General features: G+C 37.0%; 1 protein-coding gene across 4 annotated transcripts in view; it reads right to left on the bottom strand.

Annotated features, from left to right (window-relative positions):
- Positions 1–15,102, bottom strand: part of ZNF81 (zinc finger protein 81) — a 92,563-nt gene extending 77,461 nt beyond the window's left edge. The window contains exons 1-3 of one of the 4 annotated variants that reach the window (XM_015080999.3): positions 14,982–15,102; positions 13,492–13,519; positions 8,942–9,180 (exon numbers count right to left, since the gene is read on the bottom strand). In XM_015080999.3, the coding sequence (XP_014936485.2) occupies positions 8,942–9,013 (72 nt within the window). In that variant the 5' untranslated portion in view covers positions 9,014–9,180; positions 13,492–13,519; positions 14,982–15,102. Of the gene's footprint in view, positions 1–8,941; positions 9,181–13,491; positions 13,520–14,854 lie in introns of all 4 variants that reach the window. The other 3 variants (XM_027053971.2, XM_053202273.1, XM_027053972.2) reach the window with 3 other exon arrangements.
- Between the last annotated feature and the right edge of the window lie 46 nt (positions 15,103–15,148).

Raw genomic sequence — 15,148 nt, 5'->3', positions numbered from 1 at the left:
TCATAGAACTACCCTATGATCCAGTAATTGCACTACTGGATATTTCCCCCCAAAATACAAAAACACTAATTCAAAGGGATACAGGCACCCCTCTGTTTATAGCAGCATTATCTACAATAGCCAAATTATGGAAGCATCCCAAGTGTCCACCCATAGATGAATGGATAAAAAAGATGTGGTGTATACACACACACACACACACACACACACACACACACACACACACTGGAATATTACTCAGCCATAAAAAAGAATGAAATCTTGCCATTTGCAACAACATGGATGGATCTAGAAAGTATAGTGCTAAGTGAAAAAACCCAGTCAGAGAAAGGCAAATACCATATGATTTCACTTATATGTGGAATTTAAGAAACAAAACAAATGCGCACAGGAAAAAAGAAGAGAGAGACAGACAAATCAAGAAAGAGACTCTCAACTATAGAGAACAAACCGATGGTTACCAGAGGGGAGGTGGGTGAGGGGTTGGGTTAAATAGGTGAAGAGGTTTAAAGAGTACACTTATCCTGATGGTATATTGTACAGCTGAAACTAATATGTATATTAACGATACTGGAATTAAAGTTAAAAACTTAAAAAAATTTTTCTTTTCAAAAGATTTTATTATGAAATATAATATTCATGTAAAAATATATGAAACATAAATATTTGGCTTACTGATTATTCAAGGCAAATACTGACTAATTCTCACCCTAGTGTGGAAACAGAACAGTGCTAGTTCCTTGCCCAGAAGCGTTCCTCATGCCTCTTTCCTCTCCCCGACCCCTAACTCCCGCCAATCAAGAAAACCACTGTCCTACCTCTGATGGTAACCACTTCCTTGATTTACTTTCTAGTTTGACAACCTCACCATACACCCCTGTACAATACAGACTTTTTTGGCCTGCCTTAAACTTTATGCAAATTGAAATAACACAAATTTGTTTGTGTCTGGCTTCTTTTACTCAATATTATGTTCACTTTATTTAACCAGTCTACTGTTAATAGACATTTAAGCTATTTCTAGGTTCTGGCTGTTGCAAGTAATGCTACAGGAAGCATTTATACATGAGTCCTGGTACATCAGCCAAGGGTTTCTGTTGCACATTTTCCTGGGAGAATTGTTTCCTCATATGGTCTACACATGCTTGGAGGAAGAAGGCTAAAATGTCTTCCAAAGAGACTGTGCCAATTTATAGCCCCACCAGCAGCACAGAACTGCAGATATAAGCTAATGTATCAACAGCTGTATGCGCTGACACGAGCATATGAGCCACTGATATGGCTCTTTATCCATTCAACACTTGTCATTGTCAGTCTTCTTAATCTTAGCCATTCTGGTGACAGTGTAGTGGTATTATATTGTGGTTGAAATTGTGCATTTCCCTAATGACTAATGAGATTGAGCCCCTTCTCAGGTGTTTATTAGCTATTTGTGCATCTTCTTTGGTTACGTGTCTGTTCAAATAAAGTCTCTGAACTACTGGGTAGTCTGCTTTTTCTTACTGTTTTGTTGTTCTTTATATATTCTTATACAAGTCTTTATATATTCTTATATAAGTCCTGTCTTGTCTATTTCTTCTCCTACCCTGAGGCTTGTGATCCTCTTAATGGAAGTGATTATTGTAAAAGTCAGGGTAGTAGTTATCTTTGGGAGTAGGGAGATCCTGGAATGCTGAGTAAGGATACTTTCTAGACCTATCGTGAAAAATCACTGAGCTATACATGTGTGTTTTGTACACTTTTCTGTATGTATGTAAGATGTATTTTACAATAAAAAATTTTACATATAGGCTTAAGCTATGACCCATTAACTCCACCCCTATATATATAGTTAAGAGACAGGGGTACACATGTACATGAGGAGACATGATAAAAAGTGTTCATGGCAGCATTGTTTGTAATTCATACTGTATTTCACCAAAAGACTTAAAATTAATAAAACTGATAAGTTTAGTAGGCCACCATTCATGAAATAAAAAGGATAAAGAATGTGTTCACAGCTGCTTTTATTTACATAAAAAACCCTAATCATTCAGAGAAAAGTAACTAAATTGGTTAGAATATATTAGAGAGAACCAAGCTGAGAGGAGAAAGATGGTAAGAGAATTTAGACTGTACACTTTTACATTTTTAAATTTTATACAGTTTTATACTTTTTTAACTTTTGAGCCATGTGTCCATATCATTATTCAAAAAATTAAACTAAAAAACTATTACTGATATCCTTACACTGATAAGACACTACACCCATAAAGCCTTTATAAAATTCTGAAAACAGGGGGCACCTGGGTGGCTCAGTTGGTTGAGCATCGACTCTTAATTTCAGCTCAGGTCATGATCCCAGGGTCATGGGATTGAGCCCTGTGTTGGGCTCCATGCTGAGCGTGGAATCTGCTTAAGATGCGTTCTCTCTCTCTCTCTCTCTCTCTCTCTCTCTCTCTCTCTCTCGCCCTCTGCCCCTCTCCCCTGCTCTCTTTCTCTCTCTCTTAAATTAAAAATATTCTGAAAATAAAAAGAGCTATTTGAAATAAAAATATAAGTATTAATGAGCAACACAAAAGAAGACCTGGGAGATAATTTTTTAAAAAAAAACAACTAGAAAAGAGAACAAAAGAAAAAGAAATGAAAATCAGAACAAAGAATTTTTTAAAATGGAGAACCAACAACCAAATAACCGTTTTTCTGTAAAGCTGAGAAAAATGTGTGCATGAATAGAAAAGGACTAGACTGGAAACTAGGCTTTTAAAACTCTGCACAATTGTGGCACCTGGGTAGCTCAGTCAGTTAAGCATCCGACTTCGGCTCAGGTCATGATCTTGTGGTTTGTGGGTCAGAGCCCTGCTTTGAGCTCTGTGCTAACACCTCGGAGCCTGGAGCCTGCTTCAGATTCTGTGTCTCCCTCTCTCTGTACCTCCCCACCCCCACTCATGCTGTCTCTCAAAAATGAATAAACATTTAAAAAATTTTAACAATAAAATTCTGCACAAAAATGATTTCCAACCTAGAATTCTATAATCAGCCAAAAAGATATATTTTAGTGTCAAGGTCAAGTGAGTATATTTCCATGGCATGTATTACTTTTTTATTTCTATAAATGTACTTATACAATTATAGATAGTAAATAATATATTCTTGCATGAAATTGTCAAACATACAAAGTTTCATAAAATCTACCTGTCATGCATCCATTCTCAGGGATAGACTGAAGAATGTACTCCCACAAAATGAGGGGGTAAATCAAGAAAGAGGAAGACACAGGACCCAGGAAACAGGAAAGAAGGCAGAGGATCCCCGGGAAAGGGGATAGGACACAAGACAGAGGTAAGAAAGATTGTTTAGAGGATGGCAAATGTATTACCAAGGTAATAGCTGCGGGTGAAGCTGAGAGCTACCTGACCAGTCTTGAGCAAGTCAACCAGCTCCAGGAGGTTGTTATGAAGATAGGTTAGTATATGTTGTGTGCATATAACACTGCTGGCACATGGTAAACATGACATGAGTGTTTATAATTATTGTCATTATGATTATTACCTAATATGTCTGAATATGCAGAGAGGAGACTTAAACAACTGTGAAGAATCTGGACTTGAATCATTGATATGTATCTAGTAAAGCAAAGAAATGACTAAACCAGAAAATTATTAATTCCAGGGAAAAGAAAGAGTTGTGCGGAAACAGTAATCACAGCATAGACACTATGTGATCCAACTCTAAATAGTCACAGTAATAAACACTTATGATGAATCTGATCAAAACAGTATTTATAGGCAAACGTTTATGTTGGTGGGGGTGTATGGAAAAGCTAAATCTCCACCTTCCATAATGGAAAGTCAACAGATAATTTAAGCCAAAATTAAAAAAAAAATTGAATCCATTGAAAAGATTAAGAATGTCTGCCTCCAGCAAGCTGGAATCTGGCAGAAACAAAGCAGGGAAGAACCATTCTAAAAGTCAATTTAGACCTGAGTGGCTCAGTCGGTTAAGGAACCGACTGGCTCAGGTTATGTTCTTGCAGTTTGTGAATTTGAGCCCGCATTGGGCTCTGTGCTGACAGCTCAGAGCCTGGAGCCTGCTTCGGATTTTGTGTCTCCCTCTCTCTCTGTCCCTCCCCCACTCATGCTCTGTCTGTCTCTCTTTCTCTAAAATAAACAAACATTTGGGGCGCCTGGTTGGTTCAGTGGGTTAAGCTTCTGACTTTGGCTCAGGTCATGATCTCACGGGGTTCATGAGTTTGAGCTCCACCTCGGGTTCTCTGCTGCCAGCGCAGAGCCTGCTTCAGATTCTGTCTCCCTCTCTCTCTGCTCCTCCCCTACTCATGCTCATGCTCTCGCTCTCTCTTTCCCTCTCTCAAAAATAAACAAACATTTAAAAAAATAAAAAAAGCTTGTTCCTGAAAGGAACAGTATTCTGGAGCCAACTGGCTGGCAGTAAAGAGGGAATCACAGTATACAAAAAAACCCATCAAACTCCAGAGAAACTTAAACTACAAAATCCAGGTCATTATAGTAACTGTACTGGGTTATAATGGAAAAAAAAAAGTTAAAAACGTGTAAGTAGGGGTGCCTGGGTGGCTCAGTCAGTTAAGCATTCGACTTCAGCTCAGGTCATGATCTCATGGTTCATGAGTTAAAGCCCCACATAGGGCCCTGTGCTGACAGCTCAGAGCCTGGAGCCTGCTTCACATTCTGTGTCCCCCTCTCTCTCTGCCTGTCCCCCACTCACACTCTCTTTCTCTCTCTCTCCCTCTCCCTCTCTCTCTCTCAAAAATAAACATTAAAAAAATAAGAGAAAAAATAAACATTAAAAATGAAATAAAATAAAATACGACTTACAGAACTGTTTGACACCCTTTACCACTTGTAAATAAAACAAAAAACTAATTTCAAATTACAAAGTGGCAAAAAATATTCACAAAAATATACAAGAACCATAAAGGGTCATGAAACTTAATATTAAAAAAAAAACTTTAAAAAAACCATAAGCTATGAAACTAGAAATCAAGTAGAAACACTCTGGAAAGAACACAAACACATGGAGGCTAAACAACATGCTACTAAGCCACAAATAGTTCAACCAAGAAATCAAATAGGAAATCAAAAAATACATACAGACAGATGAAAATGAAAACACAATGGTCCAAAATCTTTGGGACTCAGCAAAAGCACCTCTAAGAGGGAAGTTTATAGAGATACAAGCCTACCTCAAGAAGCAAGAAAAATTTCAAGTAAACAACCTAACCTTACATCTAAAGGAGCTAGAGAAAGAAGAACAAACAAAGCCCAAAGCTAGGGAAGGAAGGAAATAATAAATATTAGACCTGAAATAAATGGGATAAAGACCAAAAAAAAAAAAAAAAACAATAGAAAAGATCAATGAAACCAAGAGCTAGTTCTTTGAAAAGATCAACAAAATTTATAAACCTTGAATCAGACTCATCAAGAAAAAAGAATATTCAAACAAATAAAACCAGAAAAGAAAAAGAAGAAATAACAAGCGACATCACAGAAATACAAAGGATCGTAAGAGAATATTATCAAAAATTACATTCCAACAAATTGGACAAGCAAGAAGAACTAGATACATTCCTAGAAACATATGATCTCCCAAAATTGGACCCAAAAGAAACAGAAAATTTGAACAGACTAATTATCAGCAATTAAACTGAATCAGTAATCAAAAAACACCCAACAAACAAAAGTCCAGGACCAGATGGCTTCACAGGTGAAATGTTTAAAAAAGAGTTACTACCTATTCTCAAACTATTCCAAAAAATAGAAGGGGGAAGAAAACTTCCAAGTTCATCCTACAAGGCCAGCATTTCCCTGATACCAAAACCAGACAAGGACACTACAAAAAAAGAAAAATACAGGCCAATATTTCTGATGAACATAGATGCAAAAATCCTCAACAAAATATTAGCAAATGGAATCCAACAATATATTAAAATCCTAACCCATAATCAAGTGAAATTTATTCCATATATCACATTAACAAGAGAAAAGATAAAAACTATATGATCATTTCAATAAATGCAGAAAAAGCATTTGACAAAATACAGTATTCATTCATAATAAAAACTCTCAATAAAGTGGGTTTAGAGGAAACATGCTTCAACATAATAAAGGCCATACATGAAAAACCCACAGCTAACATCATAGTTAATGGTAAGAAACTGAAAGCTTTTCCTCTAAGATCAGGAACAAGACAAGGATGTCCACTCTCACCACTTTTATTCAACATAGTACTGAAAGTCCTAACCACAGCAATCAGACAAGAAAAAAGACATAAAAGGCAGCCAAATGAGTAAAGAAGAAGTAAAATATCACTATTTGCAGATGACATGATACTCTATATAGAAAACTCTATAAAGACTTCACCAAAAAACCAGTAGAACTGAAAAATAAATTCAGTAAAGCTACAGAATACAAAATCCATATATAGAAATCTATTGCATCTCTATATACTAATAATGAAGTAGCCAAAAAAGAAATTGAGAAAACAATCCCATTTACAATTGTACCAAAAAAGAATAAAATACCTAGGAAAAAATTTTACCAAGGAGGTAAATGATCTGTACTCTGCAAACTATAAAACATTGATGATAAAAAAAAAAAAAAGAAAGAAAAGAAAATAACACCACCAGGGGCGCCAGGTAGCTCAGAAGGTTAAGCATCTGACTCTTATTTTGGCTCAGGTCATGACCTCACAGTTTCATGAGTTCAAGCCCCACATCGAGTTCTGCGCTGGCAGCATGGAGCCTGCTTGGGATTCTCTCTCATCCTCTCTCTCTGCCCCTTCCCCATTCGTGTTGTCTCTGTCTCTCTCAAATAAATAAGTAAACTTAAAAAAATTGAAAAAAGAAAATGACACAAACAAAAGGAAAGATACACTCAGATCATGGTTTGGAAGAATTAATATTTTTAAAATGTCCATATTACCCAAAGTGAGCTATAGATTCAATGCAATCCCTTCAAAATAGCAACAATTTCCACAGAACTAGAATAAATATTCCTAAAATTTGTACGGAACCACAAGACACCAAATAGCCAAAGCAGCCGTAAGAAAGAAGAACTAAGCTGGAGGTTTCACAATCCTGGATTTCAAGATCTACTACAAAGCTGTAATAATCAAAATATCATAGTACTGACAGAAAACCTGACACACAGATCAATGGAACAGGAAAGAGAGCCCAAAAATAAACCCACATGTATACGGTCAATTGGTCTATAACAAAGGTAGGTAAGAATATAGAATAGGGAAAAGACTGTCTTTTTCAGTAAATGTACTGGGAAAACTGGACAGCTACATGCAAAAGAACGAAAATGGGCCACTTTCTTACAATATATGCAAAATAAACTCAAAATGGATTGAAAACCTAAATGTAAGACCTGAAACCATAAAACTTCTAAAAGAAAACACAGGCACTAATCCATATTTATGGATATTTCTCCTGAGGCAAAAGAAACAAAAGCAAAAATACACTACTGGGACTATACCAAAATAAAAAGGTTTTGCACAGCAAAGGAAACCATCAACAAAACAAGAAGGCAACCTAGCGAATAGGAGAGGATACTTAAAAATACATATCCAATAAGGGGCTAATATCCAAAATATATAAAGGACTTATACAATTCAACACCAAAAAGGTCCAAGTAATCTGATTCAAATCTAGGCAGAGGACCTACATAGACATCTTCCCAAAAAAGACATCCAGATGGCCAACAGGCACATGAAAAGATGCTCAACATCACTAATCATCAGGAAAGTGCAAATCAAAACCACAATGAGATGTAACCTGACACCAGTCAGAATGGCTAGAATCAAATAAGTGTCAGTGATGATGTGGAGAAAAGGGAACCTTCGTGCACTGTTAGTGGGAATGTAAATGGGTACTACCACTTTGGAAGACAGTAATTTAATTACTCAAAAAATTAAAAATAGAATTACCATATGATCCACTGATTCCACTACTGTGTATTTACCCAAAGACAATGAAAATACTTATTCAAAAAGATATATGCACCCCTATGTTTAGTGCATTATTTACAATAGTCAAGATAAGGAAGCAACCCAAGTGTCTGTCAATAGATGAATGGATAAAGAAGATGTGGTACACACACACACACACACACACCCCATAAACAATAGAATATTACTCAGCCATAAAAACGAATGAAATCTTGATGTACCTAGCTGGCTCAGTCAGTGGTGTGTGTGACTCTCGATCTCGGGCCTGTGGGTTTGAGCCCCACACTGGGTGTAGAGATTACTTAAAAAATAAAATCTTTTAAAAAAGAATGAAATCTCACCATTTATGACAACACGAATGGACCTAGAGGCTATTATGCTAAGTGAAATAAGTCAGACAGAGAAAGTCAAATACCATAGGATTTCACTTATCTGTGGAATCTTAAGAACAAAACAAAACGAACAACCCAAAAACCAAAACAAACAGATTCTTAAAGACAGAGAACAAACTGGTGGTTGCCAGAGGAGAGGTCAATGGGGGAATGAGCAAAATAGATAAGGGGGAGTAAGAGGTACAAACCTCTAGATATAAAATAAATAAGTCACAGGGATGAAAAGTACAGCATAGGGAATAGAGTCAGTAATACTGTAATAACATTGTATGGTGACAGATGGTGAGTACACTTATTGTGGTATCTAGTAATGTATAAAACTTTCCAATCAATATGTTGTACATCTGAAACTAATAGAATATCCTATGTTAATTATAGCTCAATTTAAAAAAGTCCATAAGCTAAGATAAATAAAACAGCAATAGACAAGAGAAGGAAATTCACACAAGGGAAAGGAATGACCAATAAAAATTCCCTCATTATGCTGCTTGATTAAAATACAAGTTGTACAAATTAAAATAATCAGATACTATCTTTCATTCTGGATGAATTCCTGCCCCTGGGCACCCTTTCCTCCTCACCTCACACGGGTTGTCACATCTCCCCACAGCCAGAGCCAGGGATGGCCCGGGAGAGCTCTGGTTGGCTGGCATGTTCCCGCTGGGCCTCAGCCCTCCAGCTCTCTTCCTGATGCTCCTCCCAAGAGCCGGAAGCCAGGTGGGGTCCGTGGACTCAAACAGAGCTGCTGGGGCCGGAAGGAAGTTTCTGCAGCCTCCGCTATGGGGTCTGGCCCACGGGCTCAACAGAGACTCCAAGAAACCTGGAAAGACAGAGTCCACATAGTCATTCAGCAGTCACCCCACGAACACTTCCTGGAGGCACCCAAGTACAGTTCCTGGCACTGGATACTGCGGGGTAGACAAAGTCCAGTGAATATCGATTCTGGTTATTCATCAAAATGGAATATAAGCAAGACCATGAGATTTAGATTAAAATTAATAAAGGCTTACATTCTAGCTCTGCCAACTTTTAGCTACGAGAGTATAAAAATGTTTCTTCATTTTCTCTCTCTCAAAAATATTTTTAAAAAATTAAAAGGGGCACCTGGGTAGCTCAGTCGGTTGCGTGTCCGACTTCGGCTCCGGTCATGATCATGCAGTTTGTGGGTTTGAGCCCCACATCGGGCTAGCCTACTGCTGTCAGCGGGGAGCCCGCTTCAGATCCTCTGTCCCCCACTCTCTGCCCCTCCTCTACTTGCACTCTCTCAAAAATAAACATGTCAAAAAATGTTTCTTCATTTTCTTTTCAAAATGAGTCAAAACTACCTCATGAGGCTGTGAAAATTAAATGCAGTGCTGTTCATAAGACACTTAGCACCAGGCTGGCCCAAGTAAAACATTTAATTCATATTAGCAAGCATTGTGATTACACGGAATCATGGAATATGCAAAAGCAGGTACCTCCCTGAATTTGCACAACAATCCTGTCCCCTACATGTTGCCATAATCATTATTATTTCATTTTATGCACACAGAAACAGGGATTTAGTGATATTAAGTCAAACCCAGTCTACCTGGCTTCAAAGCTCACATTCTCAACACTGCAACACAGTACCTTTTGTGTGGTCGGCTTAAAATAAACATGGTTCTGTTTAACAGATGTTGAAAACATGACTGCGGTTTGGAATAAAAAAAGAGGAAAGTTTCTTAAAACAGAAGAGATATGCCATAAGGAAAATATTAATAGCCTGGGACTGTAATGTTTTAATTACTTCAAAATATTCAGAGGTAAAACTGTTTCTCCTTTTACGGGGTCTAGGGAGGAGAGGATGTCTCTGTGTCTATGTTGAGGAACAATTTTATTCTGATCAACTAATGGAAGCACTATAGATTTAGTCATTCTTGGTAGGAAAGGGAAAGTATCCTTTATAAAATGAAGAGGAACAGAAGTAAGAAAGACAACAAAAATAAGAAATGGGATAAAGAGGCAACAAGAAAGTAAATAAGGAGTAAAATAAAAGGCATGATCAAGTTGAATTTTAAATACATAAACATGTTATACCAAAGAAAGAGGGACTATGCTTTCTTTTCTTATGCGCATTAACTTTTATAAAATTCCACCAAATAGTTTGGCCAGGAAGGAAATCTGGTAGATGTTTTTATACTGGGAATTGACAGGCTACATTGTCTGATCATAGTATAAGATGTTCAATATAGGGGCACCTGGGTGGCTCAGTTGATGAAGTGTCCAACTTCAGCTCAGGTCACGATCTCGCTGTTCATGAGTTCAAGCCCCACACTGGGCTCTGTGCTGACAGCTCAGAGCCTGGAGCCTGCTTCGGATTCTGTGTCTCCCTCTCTCTCTGCCCCTCCCATGTTCACGCTCTCTCTCTCTCTCTCTCTCTCTCTCTCTCAAAACTAAATAAACATTAAAAAAATTTTTTTAAGATGTTCAATATCATTAGTCATTACGGAAATGCAAAGCAAAACCAAAATATTCTATTCATTAGGAGACTGCTTCACATCCATCAGGATGGCTAAAATAAGGGGGGGAAAAAGACAGTAGTAACAGGCATTGGTGAGATGCAAATCAATTGGATCATATATTGTCAGTGGAATTGTAAAATGGGATAGCCGCCCTGAAGAACAGTTTGGCAGTTCCTCAAAATGTTACTCATAGAGTCACCATATGATCCAGCAATGCCACTCCTAGGTACCTAGCCAAGAGAAATGGAAACACACGTCTGCTCCAAAACTTATATACACAACTATTCACAGCAGTATTATTCACAGTAGCCAAAGTCTGGAAACCACATAAATGTCCATCATCTGAAAATGGATAACCAAAGTTTAGTATAGCCATACAATGGAATATCATGTGGCAATAAAAAAGAAGTATTAATACATGCTACAACATGAATAAACCATGAAATCACTATCTTACTTGAAAGAAGCCAGTCACACAAGACCACAGATTTTATGATTCCACTTATGTAAAATATTCAGAATAAGCAAATACATAGACACAGAAACTTGATTAGTAGTTGCCTAGGCTGGGAGTGTGGGGTGGCGTGAATGGTGAATATCTGCTAATGTGTACCAGGTTTCTTTCTGAGGTATTGAAAATGCTCTAAAATTAGACTGTGATAATGATTTCACAACTCTGTGAATGTACTAAAAACCACTGAACTGTATACTTTAAATGGATGAATTTTATGTTACTGGAATATATCTAAATCTATTTTGTATATCTAAATAAAGCTGACTTATTTTTTAATTTGTACTTTTTTAAATAAATCTGTTTTAAAAGAAAAGGAAGGCATTCCTAAATAATCCAGGGTAAGTGGGAAGTCAATACAGAAGCCACACAATTTTTACCAGAAGTCATGGGACACACTAAAGTCATATAGAATGAAACTTACACCTTTAAATGGTTGATTTTAATTAAAAATAAATATAACAACAAAAGAACTATGTGTTCAGCCTAAAACATTAGAATTAGAAAAAACAAAACTAGGCGAAGCCCCCTCCACCAAAAAAATAAAGTAGTTGCTAATAAAAATAAAATCTTAAATAATTCAAATAAATATAATAGGGGGTTTAAAGAAAACAAAGAGCTAGTCCTTTGAAATGACCAATGTCAGAGATAACCCCATGGCAAATCAGATAAAGGAGGATAGCTTAAAACATATAATAGGTATAGATATAGATATATAGACATAGATGTAGATATACATGTAGATATAGATATAGATATCTTTCCCAGATAAGGCAGTGTTTCAAACTACTTATTGTGGGATATTATGCATAACTGTATAGCAACATATTTTCATATTGATGTGAAACAGGTGCTTCCCTAGCAAGGTGTAAATTAACAAAGTTAATACAGGGAAAAAACAAAAGAGAATAAATGTCTAAGAGACCAGGAAAAAAATGACATCACACAACAAATACAAATAGTAAGACTCTGAGATGTAGAAAGGAAAGGCAGATAGCCCATGGATCTCAGGGTCTGAGGAACAACACAGTGGTGAGTTCCCTAGGTTTCCTTTTCCTCCCATATATCACAAACAGGGCACTGGAGAAGCTTATAACTCAGAACTGTCAACAGGTACAGAGACAAAAACTCTGAGAAAAGCCTACTTCCTTAATCAAAGGACCAAGAAAAGGGTGGACTAACTAAACATATCCATCCCATTCCAGCCAAATACTAACAGAATACACTTTCTCTTCAAGCACCCATGCAATATTCTCCAATACCTACCACACCCAGGGTCATTAAACAAACCTCAGTAAATTGAAATCATATAGTGTATGTTCTCTAATATCATCAAACTGGAAATCAATACAGAAAGATAACAGGAAAGTGTCTAAACACTTGGAAATCAAACAATAATTTCTTTTTTTTTTAATTTTTTTTAACATTTATTTATTTTTGAGACAGAGACAGACAGAGCATGAACGGGGGAGGGTCAGAGAGAGAGGAAGACACAGAATCTGAAACAGGCTCCAGGCTCTGAGCTGTCAGCACAGAGCCCGACGCGGGGCTCAAACCCACGGACAGTGAGATCGTGACCTGAGCCGAAGTCGGACGCTTAACCGACTGAGCCACCCAGGCACCCCAATAATTTCTATATAATCCATGGATCAATGGAAATTAAGAAGTAATGAATTGAAACTAAAAACACAACATATCATAATTTTTTGGATGCAGATAAAGCAGTGTTGAGAGGGAAATTTATAGTACTAAATGTTTATATTAGAAAAGAATTAAGATGGGGCGTGTGGGTGGCTCAGTTGGTTGGGTGTCCGACTTCGGCTCAGGTCATGATCTCATGGTTCCTGGGTTCAAGCCCCGCGTCGGGCTCTGTGCTGACAGCTCAGAGCCTGGAGCCTGTTTCAGATTCTGTGTCTCCCTCTCTCTCTGTCCCTCCCATGCTCGTGTTCTGTCTTTCTCTCAAAAATGAATAAATGTTTTAAAAATTTTTTAAAAGAAAAGAATTAAGGTCTTAAATCAATAATTTAAGCTCCTATCTCAAGAAACTAGAAAACGAACAAAGAAAACTCAAAGCAAGCCAAAGGAAGGAAGTAATAAATAAAAGAGCATAAATCAATAAATTTAAAACACTTACCAAATTGTTGAATCACTCTATAGTACACCTGAAATAAACAAAAATAGTTGAGAAAAAAATATATATGTAAACACAGGAAGAAAGAAAGAAAGAAAGAAAGAAATTGAAAACAGAAAAACAATAGAGAACAATCAATGAAACCAAAAGCTGGTTCTTTGAAAAGATTGATAAAATTGGTAATCCTCTAGTAAGACTGAAAAATATAAAAAGAAGATACAAATTACCAATATCAGAACTGAAACAGAAGACATAACTATAGACGCTAAACTTTCCATTAAACGGAAAGTGAGGGAATACCATAAACAACTTAAATCCACATATATCCAACAATTTGGATGAAATAGTCCAATTCTCCACAAAACACAAACTCCCACAACTCACCCACTATTAAATAGATACTCTGAAAAAAATAATCTCAATAGTCCTATAACTACTATAGAAGTTGGAGCCATAATCAAACAGCTTCCAAAAGGAAATGTTCAAGCCCAGATGGTTTCACTGGAGAATGCTACCAAACACTTAAAGGAAAATTAGCATAACTCTACACAATCTCTTCCAGAAAATACAAAACAAAAGAATACTTCCCAACTCATTCTATGAGTTGTATATTACCCTAATTCTAAAACCAGACAAAGACATAACAAAAAAACCCACAAAACTATAGACCAGTAGCTGTCATAAACTGAGTCTCAAAAATTCCTCAGAAAAAAAGCATTAGCTAATCAATTCCTGCAACATATAAAAAGAACTATACACCAAAACCAAGTGAGAATTATTCCTGGAATGTAAGGCTGGTTCAACATTCCAAAATAAAGAATAAAGAACCTAAAAATAGCCCCACACAAGTATGGCCAATTTATTTTTGACAAAGGCGCAAAACAAGTCAAGGAAGGAAGGCTAGTTTTCAACAAATGGTGCTTGAGTAATTGGACATCCAAACAGATGAGCTTCAATCTAAGTCTCACACTTTATACATTATTAACTCAAAAGGCATCATGGACAGCAGGAAAGAGAAATGCACCAATCACCATCACACTGGAGAGTTTCCCTCTCCTCTGTCAGTAACAGGAGAAAAAGACAACAAAGAGTGCAAATTTTGTATGACACAGTTGACAACTAAACAACTAAATATTATTTCTGATTAAAATACGGAACATTTATAAAAATTAACTATGGCCTAGACCATGAGTGTCTTCCTATTTCAAGGAGGGAGCTTCACGTAGCCACTTTTCTTACCACAGAAGACTAAGGTTAGAAATCTATTAAAAAGATAAACTTTTGGAAACTAAAAACGCACTTCTAAGTAACTGGGGCAGAAGAAAAATCAACTCTTAGGGAACACTCAGAACATAATGCACCAAACCTTGTGGGTCTTGGAGTGAAGTTCAGGATCTTAACGTTGACAGAAGAGGAAAATAATGATCGAATCATCCAACTACGGTTAGACAACCGATTCTACCACTGACCACACAGAACTCCCCAACACTCACCCTCCCTGGGGACCCATCACCTCCACATCCCTCCGACACAGTGCAAAGAGATCCTCCCGACAACTATTGAACCACTGCTGAGAACCGTAACTGCTTCCGGTCACCAACCCTAGCACCGCCCCTTCTCAGGGTTTGGGGTGAGGAACGAAGGGGGCGTGGTTCTGCAC

Source organism: Acinonyx jubatus, chromosome X, assembly GCF_027475565.1.
Source record: "Acinonyx jubatus isolate Ajub_Pintada_27869175 chromosome X, VMU_Ajub_asm_v1.0, whole genome shotgun sequence".
Lineage (NCBI taxonomy): Eukaryota > Metazoa > Chordata > Mammalia > Carnivora > Felidae > Acinonyx > Acinonyx jubatus.
The sequence above is the reverse complement of the archived record's forward strand: the minus strand, read 5'-3'. Positions and strand labels throughout refer to the sequence as shown.